The sequence below is a fragment of the Pongo pygmaeus genome, chromosome 11, assembly GCF_028885625.2.
Source record: "Pongo pygmaeus isolate AG05252 chromosome 11, NHGRI_mPonPyg2-v2.0_pri, whole genome shotgun sequence".
Classification (NCBI taxonomy): Eukaryota; Metazoa; Chordata; class Mammalia; order Primates; family Hominidae; genus Pongo; species Pongo pygmaeus.
The window spans coordinates 132,047,025-132,061,015 of NC_072384.2; the positions used below are offsets into that span (position 1 = coordinate 132,047,025).

At 43.8% G+C, this 13,991-nt stretch overlaps 2 protein-coding genes across 2 annotated transcripts; both read right to left on the reverse strand.

Moving 5' to 3' along the window:
- Window positions 1–3,535: 3,535 nt before the first annotated feature.
- Window positions 3,536–4,125, reverse strand: LOC129031143 (protein archease-like). The gene has a single exon (XM_054477053.2). It carries the CDS (start codon window positions 4,068–4,070, stop codon window positions 3,624–3,626), a length of 447 nt encoding a protein of 148 aa, XP_054333028.1. The 5' UTR covers window positions 4,071–4,125; the 3' UTR covers window positions 3,536–3,623.
- A 2,648-nt stretch (window positions 4,126–6,773) lies between these two features.
- Window positions 6,774–7,094, reverse strand: LOC129031144 (HIG1 domain family member 2A-like). The gene has a single exon (XM_054477054.1). It carries the CDS (start codon window positions 7,092–7,094, stop codon window positions 6,774–6,776), a length of 321 nt encoding a protein of 106 aa, XP_054333029.1.
- Window positions 7,095–13,991: the final 6,897 nt, after the last annotated feature.

Sequence of the window (13,991 nt, forward strand, 5' to 3'; positions counted from 1 at the left end):
ATCTATATCTCTGTTTTGGTACCAGTACCATGCTGTTTTGGTTACTGTAGCCTTGTAGTATAGTTTGAAGTCAGGTAGCGTGATGCCTCCAGCTTTGTTCTTTTGGCTTAGGATTGACTTGGCGATGCGGGCTCTTTTTTGGTTCCATATGAACTTTAAAGTAGTTTTTTCCAATTCTATGAAGAAAGTCATTGGTAGCTTGATAGGGATGGCATTGAATCTATAAATTACCTTGGGCAGTATGGCCATTTTCATGATATTGATTCTTCCTACCAAAGACACATGCACACGTATATTTATTGCGGCACTATTCACAATAGCAAAGACTTGGAACCAACCCAAATGTCCAACAATGATAGACTGGATTAAGAAAATGTGGCACATATACACCATGGAATACTATGCAGCCATAAAAAATGATGAGTTCATGTCCTTTGTAGGGACATGGATGAAATTGGAAATCATCATTCTCAGTAAACTATCGCAAGAACAAAAAACCAAACACCGCATATTCTCACTCATAGGTGGGAATTGAACAATGAGAACACATGGACACAGGAAGGGGAACACACCACCCTGCGGGCTGTTGTGGGGTGGGGGAAGGGGGGAGGGATAGCTTTAGGAGATATACCTAATGCTAAATGACGAGTTAATGGGTGCAGCACACCAGCATGGCACATGTATACATATGTAACTAACCTGCACATTGTGCACATGTACCCTAAAACTTAAAGTATAATAATAATAAAATAAAATAAAAGTAAAGAATTGGACTTCATCAGGGTGAAAGTATTGGAGTGTGCCCTGCCAGCAAAGATCTTCTATCCACTCCAAAAGGGAGTCAAGAGTGGCGGTTTGGAGATAGCACCAGGAGATATCTGCTGTGATGGTTTGGAGAAAAGGTGTAAACTGTCAGTGTAAACAAGAGCAGGGCATTTATGAGTAGGTGAGAATGGTGAAGAGGAAAATAGCAGGGATGAAAAAGTTTGTGAGGTGCAGTCCAAGAAGGAGGGGGTGATGCCAAGAAGGAGGGGGTGACTGCGTAAAGCCTTGTTGTAAAGAGTAGAGTAAGGAAGAAGAGACCTAATCCTGTGAGGCTGGAAGGACATATTTTCCTTGGTCTAAGAATCATTTGTCTTGAGTGGGGAGGGATTGATAGGTGGAAACTTCAGTGGGAGAGTAAGTAGGAGTGACTGATGAGAAGGAGAAAAACTGGCTGTGAGGAACAGAAATAGGAATACTAGCTGCTTGTTTAGCTGTCTTATCAGCATAATTGTTGCCTTGAGCAATGGGGTCTGAGGCCCTTTGATGGCCTTTGCAGTGAATGACTCCAGCTTCTTTTGGAAGTAAAGTGGCCTTAAGAAGAGTCTTTATTAAAGAGGCATTAATAATAGAGGACCCTTGTGTAGTGAGGAAACCTCTTTCTGCCCATATAACAGCATGGTGGAGCAGGATATGGAAGGCATATTTAGAGTCAGTATAAATATTGACACACAGTCCCTTTGCAAGAATGAGAGTCCCATTTAAGGAAATGAGTTCAGCTTGCTGAGAGGTAATGGAGGGAGGCAGCATGGTAGCCTCAATGATAGATGTGGAAGATACTATAGCATAGCCTGCCTTTGCTGGTGAGTGGCGATTAGGCCTGGTGGAACAGCCATCAATAAACCAAATGTGATCAGGGTGAGGAACAGGAAAGAAGGAAATATGGGGAAATGAAGTGAATGTCAGGTGGATCAGAGAGATACAGTCATGGGGGTCAGGTGTGGTATCAGGAATAATGTGGGAGGCTGGATTGAAGTCCAGGCCAGGAACAACGGTAATTGTGGGAGACTCAACAAAGAGTGAGTATAGCTGAAGCAGCCGGAGGACAGAAAGTGTATGTGTCAGGTGTGAGGAAGAAAATATATTTTGAAAATTATGAGAACTGTAGAGTGAGTTGAGCATAGTTTGTGATTTTGAGGCCCTTTATAAAAGTATTAGAGTGGTGGCAGCCACCACACACAGACATGAGGGCCAGCCTAAAACAGTAAGGTCAAGTTGTCTTGTCGCCCAGGCTGGAGTGCAGTGGCGTGATCTCAGCTCACTGCAGCCTCTGCCTCCTGGGCTCAAGCAATCCTCCCACCTCAGCCTCCCTAATAGCTGGGATTATAGGCATGCACCACCACATTGGGCCATTTTTTGTATTTTTTATAGAAACGGGGTTTTGCCATGTTGCCCAGGCTGGTCTTGAACTCCTGAGCTCAAATGATATGCCCACTTCGGCCTCCCAAAGTGCTGGGATTACAGGCATGAGCCACCATTCCCAGCCTATATTTTTTAAATTAATGTATAATTTACATCCAATAAAATGCACAAATCCTAAGCATACAGTTTGATTAGTTTTGACAATTGTGTACATCTTGTGTAATCACCACCCCTTTCAAGATATAGAATATTTTCAACACCCCAGAAAACTCTCTGGGTGCCTTTCCATTCAGTCTCTACCCTACCCCTGCAGACACCCACTTTTCTCTTTTTTCACTTTCAAAATTTTTTTCTCATTATTATTTATTTATTAATAATTTCTTTTTTTTAATTTTTCAAAAATGCTTTTATTCTCTAGTTATACACACATACTCACTTTCAAGTAAAATTCTATATTAGAAGGAAAGGTCTCTTTGTAAGGCATAGTATTGACTTTTTCTTATGAGAAAACAGGAAATATCATTAGTGCTTTTAAAAAAGTGGAAGCATGAGAGAAAAATCAGGGCTCTATCTAGAGAAGTCTAATTGTTTCTCTACAAAAACCAACTGGAATACAGGATAGCTCTGTCCTACAGCAACCTAAAACACAACCTCCCTTGATGTATATATAGAAAATATATGTCTTGTGGCCGGGCGTGGTGGCTCATGCCTGTAATTCCAGTACTTTGGGAGGCCAAGGCAGGCGGATCACAAGGTCAGGTGATCAAGACCATCCTTAGCTAACACCGTGAAACCCCGTCTCTACTAAAAATACAAAAATTAGCCAGGCGTGATGATGGGTGCCTATAGTCCCAGCTACTCAGGAGGCTGAGGCAGGAGAATAGCATGAACCCGGGAGGTGGAGCTTGCAGTAAGCCGAGCTCACTCACACCACTGCACGCTTCAGCCTGGGCTACAGAGACTCCGTCTCAAAAAAAAAAAAAAAAAAAGAAAGAAAGAAAGAAAGAAAATATATGTCTTAACCAACTTGGAAGAAAAACAAAATTCTGTGTGTGGAAATATATTTTTTTCAAGTTATTCTTTTTTCAACCTGGATTCAGCCTCAGGCTGCTGCTGACATCAGTGCTCGTCTCTGGGGCAAGGCTGGAGGGCTTGCATTGCACTGGAAGAGCATGAGGCACCTACTGCCGCAGCAGAGAATCAAAGGACCATAACTCTCCCTTGGGGGTTGAAGAATTCTTTAAAGTCTGAATATTTGGGGAACACAGAGCAAGGCTGTGCCCTGATTTTCCCTTTCTGAAAGTCACACTTTAAAACATTTCTGTTCTACAAATTTCCATATATCAAAAGATGCTGTAGAATTTAATTCATAGTGTCTTCTCAAAAGGAAGAGGGAAAAAAAAACAGTTCTTCATAGGAGTCTTTTCTTTTTTGGTGTCTTAAATGTCAATGATCACAAAAACTTCCGGCTTCTCTTCATTATAGACCTGCATTGCTGAATATGTTATTGCCTTGACTTCTATTCTCTGAGGGTGCTTGGACAATGAAAATTCTTCTCCCCACCCAATTGATCGTAATTTGAAATTTCTTTGATCAATACTAAGTACTTTCACTTCCCGGGGTATGAAGAATTCATCAGCACTGAACTTATAAAGCCATTCGTCCAAAAAGTGAAACAGAAGAGACTGTAAGTCATCTCCTTGGGTTTCTACTTCTACTGTTGGGAGGGGCTCCACTGTCCCAGTATCTGTCATGTAACCAAACATGGCCATTGCACATTGCTCGAATGCTTCCTCCAGAGTATCTCCCCATGTGTGTAACTGCACATCCGCCATATGATCCAAATACTCGTACTTCCTATTGACTGGCGGAGACTTGGCCTTCATTGCCTTCTGTTCCTCAGTCAAATTGTAATCTCTAACATCTTCCTCTTCCTGCGCCGTGACTCTTTATTAATAATTTCCATTTTTAGGCCAGCTGTGGTGGCTCATACCTGTAAACCCAGCGCTTTGGGAGGCTGAGGCAGGCAGATCACTTGAGGTCAGGAGCTCCAGACCAGCCTGGCCAACATGGTGAAACCCTGTCTCTACTAAAGATACAAAAATTAGCCAGGCGTGGTCATGGGCGCCTGTAACCCCAGCTACTGAGGAGGCTGAGCAGGAGAATCACTTGAACCCAGGAGGCAGGGGTTGCAGTGAGCCGAGATTGCGCCACCGCACTCCAGCCTGGGCAGCAGAGCAGACTCCATCTCAAAAAAAAAAAAAAATTTAGCGGCCAGGTACGGTGGCTGACGCCTGTAATCCCAGCACTTTGGGAGGCCGAGGTGTGCAGATCATGAGGTCAGGAGTTCGAGACCAGCCTGGCCAACATGGTGAAACCCTGTCTCTACTAAAGATACAAAAAATTAGCCGGGTGTGGTGGTGCCCACCTGTAATCCCAGCTACTCGGGAGGCTGAGTCAGGAGAATCACTTGAACCTGAGAGGCAGAGGTTGCAGTGAGCCGAGATTGCCCCATTGCACTCCAGCCTGGGCAACAGGGTGAGACACCATCTCAAAATAAATAAATATAAATTTTTTAAAAATTCAACTTTTATTTTATATTCAGCGGGTACATGTGCAGGTTTGTTACATGGATATGTTGTGTGATGCTGAGGTTTGGGGTACAATTGATGCTATCACCCAGGTAGTAAGCATAGTACCCAATAGTTGGTTTTTCTTTTGTTTTTTTCCAAGACAGAGTCTTGCTCTGTCATCCAGGCTGTAGTGCAGTGGTGCAATCTCAACTCACCGCAACCTCTGCCTCCCGAGTTCAAGCAATTCTCCTGCCTCAGCCTCCCAAGTAGCTGGGATTACAGGTGCCCACCACCGCACCCGGCTAGTTTTTGTATTTTTAGTAGAGATGAGGTTTCACCATGTTGACCAGGCTGGTCTGGAACTCCTGACCTTGTGATCTGCCTGCCTCAGCCTCCCAAAGTTCTGGGATTACAAGCATGAGCCACCGTGCCCGGCCAATAGTTGGTTTTTCAAAACTTTTCCTCCTTCCCTCCCCACCTAGTAGTCCCCAGTGTCTATTACTGCTGTCTTTATGTCCCTGAGTACCCAATGTTTAGTTCCCACTTATAAGGAAGAACATGCGGTATTTGGTTTTCTGTTCCTTAGTTACTTTGCTTAGAATAATGCCTCCAGCTGCATCTATGTTGCTGTAAAGGACATGATTTCATTCATTTTTTTTTTATGGCTGTATACTATTGCATGGTGTATATGTACCACATTTTCTTTACCCAGTCCAACATTGATGGACTGAGGTTGATTCCATGTCTCTGCTATTGTAAATAGTGGTGTGATAAACATACAAGTGTATGTGTCGTTTTGGTAGAATGATTTATTATATTTTAATATGTATAATATATTATACACTTAATATATAATTTACGGTGGCTCACGCCTGTAGTCCTACCACTTTGGGAGGCCGAGGCAGGCAGATCACCTGAGGTCAGGAGTTCGAGACCAGCCTAATCAACCTACTCAGGAGGCTGAGGTAGGAGAATCGCTAGAATTCGGGAGATGGAGGTTGCGGTGAGCCGAGATGGCACCATTGCACTCCAGCCTGGGCAACAAGAGCAAAACCCCACCTTGAAAAAATATATATATATAAATATATATATATATATATATAAACACACACACACACATATACATATAATTTAACATGGCTGGGCACAGTGGCTCACGCCTGTTATCCCAGCACTTTGAGAGGCCGAGGCGGGCAGATGACTTGAGGCCAAGAGTTCAAGACCAGTCTGGCCAACATGGTGAAACCCCGTCTCTACTAAAAATACAAAAAAAAATGAGCCAGACTTGGTGGCCTGTAATCCCAGGTACTTGGGAGGCTGAAGCATGAGAATCGCTTGAACCTGGAAGGCAGAGGTTGCAGTGAGCCAAGATCGCGCCATTGCACTACAGCCTAGGTGACAGAGTGAGACTCCATTTCAAATAATAATAATTTAATATACTATATATATTTATATAGGCCAGACAAAGTGGCTTATTCCTGTCATCCCAGTACTTTGGGAGGCCAAGGCAGGTGGATCACTTGAGATCAGCAGTTCGAGACCAGCCTGGCCAACATGGCGAAACTTCCTATCTACTAAAAATACAAAAATCAGCTGGGTGTGGTGGGGGCCGCCTGTAATCCCAGCTACTTGGGAGGCTGAGGCATGAAAATAGCTTGAACCCGGGAGGTGGAGGTTGCAGTGAGCTGAGATCATGCCATTGCACTCCAGCCTGGGTGACAGAGTGACTCTGTCTCAAAAATAATAACTTTATGTACATTTTATAAATGGATTCAAGTTTATTAAGCAGGGGAGTGGAAGAGATGTGGCACAAATAGAGGTATGTAACATTCAAACAACAGAATCTGGGATTTTTGAAAAAGTATTTTAGTTACGGTTACACAAAGGATCACTTCCTCTCCCAACGACACTGGGGCCTCTCAAAGGGGAGGAAGAACTAAGTCCCATGGTAGGGCCAGTGGTTGCTCCTGGGTTTTGGAATGATCTCTGCAGAGCTTTCAAGGCCAGACCATGGGCTCAGGATTGAGACTTCATAGCGGTTGTGACTAGACCCAGCAAGATGGCGGCGACCGTGAAGGCCTGGGCAGCGATCCGGGTGCGCATCATGAGCTGAGAGTGCCGGCTGTGGCCCTGGTCGAAGCAGTAAAGGCCGTAGGTGAGGGCGGTCGCCATGCCCAGGCAATCTATGGGTACCATGTGGTTCTCGCGGCTCTTGTGAAGGAACTTTTCCTTGAAACCCTCTGGATTACTGTAAACAGTGGGGCTAAACCCCTCAATGACTGGGGGCTTCCATGGTTCCAAGGGGACCTCCGGAGTCACAGGGCCGGGAGCCGCCATGTCCAGGCCACAGCTACAGGAGAAAATCGGGACTCCAAGCTCTGCCTCCTGGTGAAGGTCATTAAAAGAAAAATATATTTTATATATATTTATGTGTATTTCTTTTAATAATATATATACCCAGGAATGGATTGCTGGATCGAATGGTAGTTCTAAGTACTTTTAGAAATCTCCAAACCGGCCGGGCGCAGTGGCTCACACCTGTGAACCCAAAACTTTGGGAGGCTGAGGCAGGTGGATCACTTGAGGTCGGAGTTCGAGACCAGTCTGGGCAACATGGCAAAACCCCGTCTCTACTAAAAATTAGCTGGGCGTGGTGGCGCGCACCTGTAATCCCAGCTACTTGGGAGGCTGAGGCAGGAGAATTGCTTGAACCGGGGAGGCAGAGGCTGCAGTGAGCCAAGATCGAGCCACTGCACTCCAGCCTGGGCAACAAGAGTGAAACTCCGTCTCAAAAAAAAAAAAAAAAGAAATCTCCAAACTGCTTGCCTCACAGTAGCTGGACTAGTTTACATTCCCACCAACAGTATATGAGTGTTTTCTTTTCTCCACAGCCTTGACAGCATCTGTTGTTTTTTGACTTTTTAGGAATAGCCATTTTGACTGGTGTGAGATGGTATGTCATTGTGGTTTGTTTTTGTTTTTGTTTTGAGAGTCTCGCTTTGTTGTCCAGGCTGGAGTGCAGTGGTGCCATCTCAGCTCACTGCAACCTCCGCCTCCCGGGTTCAAGTGATTCTCATGCCTCAGTCTCCCATGTAGCTGGGATTACAGGTATGAGCTGCCACGCCTGGCTAATTTTGTATTTTTAGTAGAGATGGCGTTTTACCATGTTGGCCAGGCTGGTCTCAAACTCCTGACCTCAAGTGATCCACCCACCTCGGCCTCCCAAAGTGCTGGGATTACAGGTGTGACCCACTGCACCTGGCCCAGCCCCTGATTGTGGTTTTGATTTGCATTTCTCTGATGATTAGTGATGTTGAGCATTTCTTCATGTTTTTTGGCCACTCTTGTCTTATTATTTATTTAGTTAGTTAGTTAGTTCGTTAGTTAGTTATTTTTTGAGACGGAGTTATGTTCTTGTTGCTTAGGCTGGAGTACAATGGCGTGATCTTGGCTCACCAAAACCTCTGCCTCCTGGATTCAAGCGATTCTCCTGCCTCAGCCTCCCAAGTAGCTGGGATTACAGGCATGCACCACCACACCTGGCTAATTTTTGTATTTTTAGTGCAGATGGGTTTCTCCATATTGCTCAGGCTGGTCTCGAACTCCCAACCTCAGGTGATCCACCCGCCTCGGCCTCCCAAAGTGCTGGGATTACAGGCATGAGCCACTGCGCATGGCCACTCTTGTCTTATTTTGAGAAGTGTCTGTTCATGTATTTGTCCACTTTTTAATGGAGTTATTTGTTTTTTGTTTGTTGAATTCTTTAAGTTCCTTATAGATTCCAGATATTAGACCTTTGTCGAGTGCATGGTTTGCAAATATTTTCTCCCATTCTGTAGGTTGTCTGTTTACTCTGACAACCACTTTTCTGATTTCTATGACCAGTGATTAGTGTTGCTTGTTAGTTCTAGCTTTTGTCGCTCTATGTAAGATTTTTGAGTCATCCACGTTGTTGAATGAATACATAGCTTTTAAAAATTGTTAAGTAGGCTGGGTGCAGGGACTCATGCCTGTAATTCCAGCACTTTGGAAGGCCAAAGCAGGAGGATCGCTTGAGCACCAGGAGTTTGAAACCAGCCTGGGCAACATAGGGAGACTCCGTCTCTAAAAAAATTTAAAAATTAGCTGGGTGTGGTGACGTGCACCTGTGTTCCCGGCTACTTGGGAGGCTGAGGTGGGAGGATTGCTTGAGCCCAGGAGGTAGATGCTGCAGTGAGCTGATATCGCACCACTGCACTCCAGCCTTGGCAACAGAGGGAGACCCTGTCTCAAAAAAAAAAAAAATGTGCTAAGTGATATTCCATTGCCTTAATATACTACAGCTTGTTTATCCATTCTCCTCCTGATGGACATTTGAGTTCTTTCCAGTTTTGGGCTGTTATGAATAAAGCTGCTACAAACATTGTTATACAAGTCTTTTTGTGGACATATGTTTTCATTTCTCTTGAGAAAATATTTAGGAGTGGAATTGAGTCATAAGAGTAGGTATACATTTAACTTTATACTCTTATAAACTGTCAGAGTTTGTGTGTGTTTAACTTTATAACAAACGGTCAAACACTTTTCCAAAATGGCTGAGCCGCTACAGTAGGTAGCTAGTCAGGTATGAACAGGCCAGGAGAAGGCTCCCCACATACACAAGGAGTGTCGGGCAACCATTCGGTGATGGTCAGGAGGTTGTTAACTATCTCTCTAAAGTAATAATTGATCACAGCCAGTGCAGGGAAAGGCCGTCTCTTAATAGATGGAAAACACCTGAAATTGGTGATCAGCAGCTTTCCAATAAGATCCAAGGAATGGGGAGAACAAGACCCCGGAAGTAGGCCAACGTGCAAAACCCCAAGTCAAGATGTCGAGCTGTGCACTAGGGTCTCTCGAGTCGCCCACTTGGCCCTCTTCCAAGTGTACTTTCCTTCCTTTCCTTACTGCTCTAAAGCTTTTTAGTAACTCACTCCTGTTCTAAAACTTGCCTTGATCTTTCTCCTTATGCCTTATGGCCCTCAGTCGAATTCTTTCTTCTGAGAAGGCAAGAATGGAGGTTGCCACAGACTCATACAGGTAACTACCACGACTAACAGTGCCATTTCATATTCTAACAGCAATATATGAGAGTTCTCGTCGTTTACACCCTTGTCAACATTCGGCATTGTCAGTGTTGTTAATTTGAACTATTTGGTGGGTGCATGTTGATATCTCATTGTGGCTTTAATTTGTATTTCTCTGGTGACTAATGATGTTGAATGTCTTTTCTTTTCTTCTTTTTTGAGACAAAGTCTCACTCTGTCACCGAGGCTGGAGTGCAGTGGCGCCATCTTGGCTCCTGTAATCCCAGCACTTCGGGAGGCTGAGGCAGGCAGATCACTTGAGGTCAGGAGTTTGAGACCAGCCTGGCCAACACAGTAAAACCCTGTCTCTACTAAAAATACAAAAAGAATTAGCCAGGCATGGTGGCACACACCTGTAATCCCAGCTATTGGGGAGGCTGAGGCAGGAGAATCACTTGAACCCGGGAGGCGGAGGTTGTAGTGAGATCGTGCCACTGCACTCTATCCTGAGAGAGAGAGACTCTGTCTCAAAAGAAAAAAAAAAGTATTGCATTGCATTGAAAAGATTTTCTCCCAACCTGTGGCTTGTCTCTTCATTTTCTCAACAGTGTCTTCTAATGAGCAGACATTTTAGTTCTGATGAGTCCATTTTATCTTTTTTGTCCCATTTATGGTTAATGCCTTTTGTATCCTCTCTAAGACATCTTTCCCTACCTTAATAAGAAAGATATTCTTCTTTGCTTCTAAAAGCTTTATGATTTGAGGCTTTGTATTTATATCTATAACCTGTCTTAAATTAATTTTTGTATATAATATGAAGTGAAAGACAAAGTTCTTTTTTTTCTTTTTTTTTTTCTATTTTTTGAGATAGAGTCTCACTCCGTCACCCAGGATGGAGTGCAATGGCTCGATCTCGACTCACTGCAACCTCTGCCTCCCAGGTTCAAGCGATTCTCCTGCCTCAGCCTCCTGAGTAGCTTGGATTACAGGCATGCCCCACCATACCCAGCTAATTTTTGTATTTTTAGTAGAGATGGGGTTTCACCATATTGGCCAGGCTGGTCTCGAACTCCTGACCTCAAGTGATCCACCTGCCTCGGCCTTCTAAAGTGCTGGGATTACAGGTGTGAGCCACTGTGGCCAGCCAAGAATATCTTTTTTTTTTTTTTGGTCTCTGTCGCCCAGGCTGGAGCGCAGTGGTGTGATCCTAGCTTACTGCAGCCTCGACTTCTTGGGCTCAAGCAGTCCTCCTGCCTCAGCTTCCCGAGTAGCTAGGACTTTAGGTGCATGCCACTATGCCCCACTAATTTTATTTTTTGTAGAGATGGAGTCTCCCTATGTTGCCCAGGCTGGTCTCAAACCCCTGGGCTCAAGCCTAACAAAGTGCCAGGACCATAGGTGGGAGCCACCGCACTCAACCCATGTGAAGATCCAGTTTTCAAAACATTATTTGATGAAAAGACTCTTTTCCCATTGAATACCTGTGTACCTTTATCAAAAATAAATTAACTATATATATGAGGAATGGTTTATGGACTTTCTAGTCTGTGTCACTGATGTATATATTTTCCCTATAACAATACCACATTATTTTTTATTACTGTAGCTTTATATTAAACCTTAAAATCATTTAGTAGAAGTCCTCCAACTTTGTTTCTTTTACTTTTTAAGATTGTTTTGAGCCAGGCACAGTGGCTCACACCTGTAATCCCAGCATATGGGAGGCCGAGGCGAGCAGATCACTTGAGCCCAGGAGTTTGAGAGCAGCTGGGGCAACTTGGCAAAACCCTGTCTCTACAAAAAAATACAAAAAATTAGCCAGGTGTGGTGGTGTGTGCCTGCATTCCCAGCAACTTGGGAGGCTGAGGCAGGAGGATCACTTGAGTCTAAAGAGGTCGAGGTTGCAGTGAGCCAAGATCATGCCACTGCACTCCAGCCTGGGCAACTAAGCGAGGCCCTGTCTCAAAAAAAAAAAAAAAAAGATTGTTTTGGCTATTCTAGTGTTTTGCATTTCTATATAAGTTTTCAAATCATCTTGTCAAGTTCTTTTTGTTTTTGTTTTTTTGAGACAGAGTCTCACTCTGTTGCCCAGACTGGAGTGCAGTGGCGGGATCTCGGCTCACTGCAACCTCCCCTCCCGGGTTCAAGCGATTCTCCTGACTCAGCTCCCGAATAGCTGGGACTACAGGCACCTACCACCATGCCCGGCTAATTTTTGTATTTTTAGTAAAGATGGGGTTTCACCATATTGGCCAGGCTGGTCTCGAACTCCAGACCTTGTGATCAGCCCACCTCGGCCTCCAAAAGTGCTGGGATTACAGGTGTGAGCCACCGTGCCCGGCCCATCTTGTCAATTTCTAATCAAAACTTTTCTGAGATTATGATGATTGGGTTGAATCTGTAAATAAGCTTGGAGAGAACTGACACGTTAACAATATTAAGGCTTTTAATTTACAAACATGGTGTATCACTCCAGTTATTTAGTCAATTTCCCTCGACAATGCCCTGCTCACCTTGTATTAAATCTATTCCTCAGTATTTTGTTTTTCTTAGTGAAATTATAATAATTTAAAATTTTTCTATTTTCCAGTCCTTTGCTGTTTGGTATATATGTGAAACCAATTTTTACATATTGATTTTATGTCCTTGAAACCTTGGTACTTTTGCTTATTATGACAGTTTTTTGTAGATTCTCAATGATTTTTCTAAATATGTAATCATATTATCTATGAATAATGACTGTTTTAGTTCTTTCTTCCCAATCTTTACACTTTTTATTTCTTTTCCTTGCCTTATTGTACTGGACTTCCAACAGAGTGTTACGTGGAAATAGTGAGAACAGACACCCTTGCCTTGTTCATGATCTTAGCGGGAGACTGTTCAATATTTTACTATTAAGTGTGATATTAGCCTTAGGTTTTTCATAGGTGTTCTTTATCAGGCTGTTAAAATTTTGTTGAGTTTTGTTTATCACAACTGTTAATTGTTGAAGTTTGACAAATGCTTTCTCTACTTTTATTTGGACAATTGTATTATTTTTCTCCTTTAATTCTATAATATGGTGAATTATTAGGTTGGTGGAAAAGTAATTGCTGTTTTGCCAATGAAATAACGGCAAAAACTGCAATTACATAATACATTGATTTTTCAAATGTTAACCAAACTTGAATTGAGACTATACCCTACTTGATCATAATGATCATCATTTTTATATATGTCTTGATTCAGTTCAATTTTTTTTTTTTTTTTTTTTTGAGACAAAGTCTTGCTCTTGTCGCCCAGGCTGGAGTGCAATGGTGCAGTTTCTGCTCACTGCAACCTCCGCCTCCCAGGTTCAAGCAATTATCTTGCCTCAGCCTCCTGAGTAGCTGGGATTAACAGGCGCCTGCCACACCCGGCTAATTTTTGTATTTTTAGTAGAGATGGAGTTTCACCACATTGGCCAGGCTGGTCTCGAACTCCTGACCTTAGGCGACCTGCCCACCTCAGCCTCCCAAAGTGCTGGGATTACAGGCATGAGCCACTGTACCTGGCCGGTAATTTTTTTTTTTTGGAGATGGGGTTTTGCTCTGTTGCCCAGGCTGCAGTGCAGTGGCATGATCATCGCTTAGTGCAGCCTCAACCTGCTAGGCTCAAACAATCCTCCCACCTCAGCCTCCAGAGTAGCCGGGACTACAGGTGCATCACCATGTCTGGCTAATTTTTTTTCTTTTTTTTTGAGACGTCTCACTCTTGTCCCCCAGGCTGGAGTGCAATGGCGCAATCTCGGCTCACTGCAACCTCCACCTCCCGGGTTCAAGCAATTCTCCTGCCTCACCCTCCCAAGTAGTTGGGATTACAGGCACCTGCCACCACGCCCGGCTAATTTTTGTATTTTAAGTAGAGATGGTGTTTCACCATGTTGGCCAGGCTGGTCTCGAACTCCTGACCTCAGATGATCCGCTCACCTCAGCCTCCCAAAGTGCTGGGATTACAGACATGAGCCACTGCGCCCGACCACATCTGGCTAATTCTTTTAAATTTTTTTGTAGAGACGGGGGTCTTGCTATGTTGCCAAGGCTGGTCTCAAACTGCTAGACTTAAGCAATTCTCCTTCGGCCTCCTAAAGTGATAGGATTACAGGCATGAGCCACCACACCCAGCCTGCTAATATTTTATTTTATTTTGTTTTATTTATTGCCATCATGCC

Excerpts from the sequence above, each read along its gene's own strand:
- LOC129031143 (XM_054477053.2), bottom strand. The coding sequence starts at position 4,070 with ATGAAGGCCAAGTCTCCGCCAGTCAATAGGAAGTACGAGTATTTGGAT.
- LOC129031144 (XM_054477054.1), bottom strand. The coding sequence starts at position 7,094 with ATGGCGGCTCCCGGCCCTGTGACTCCGGAGGTCCCCTTGGAACCATGG.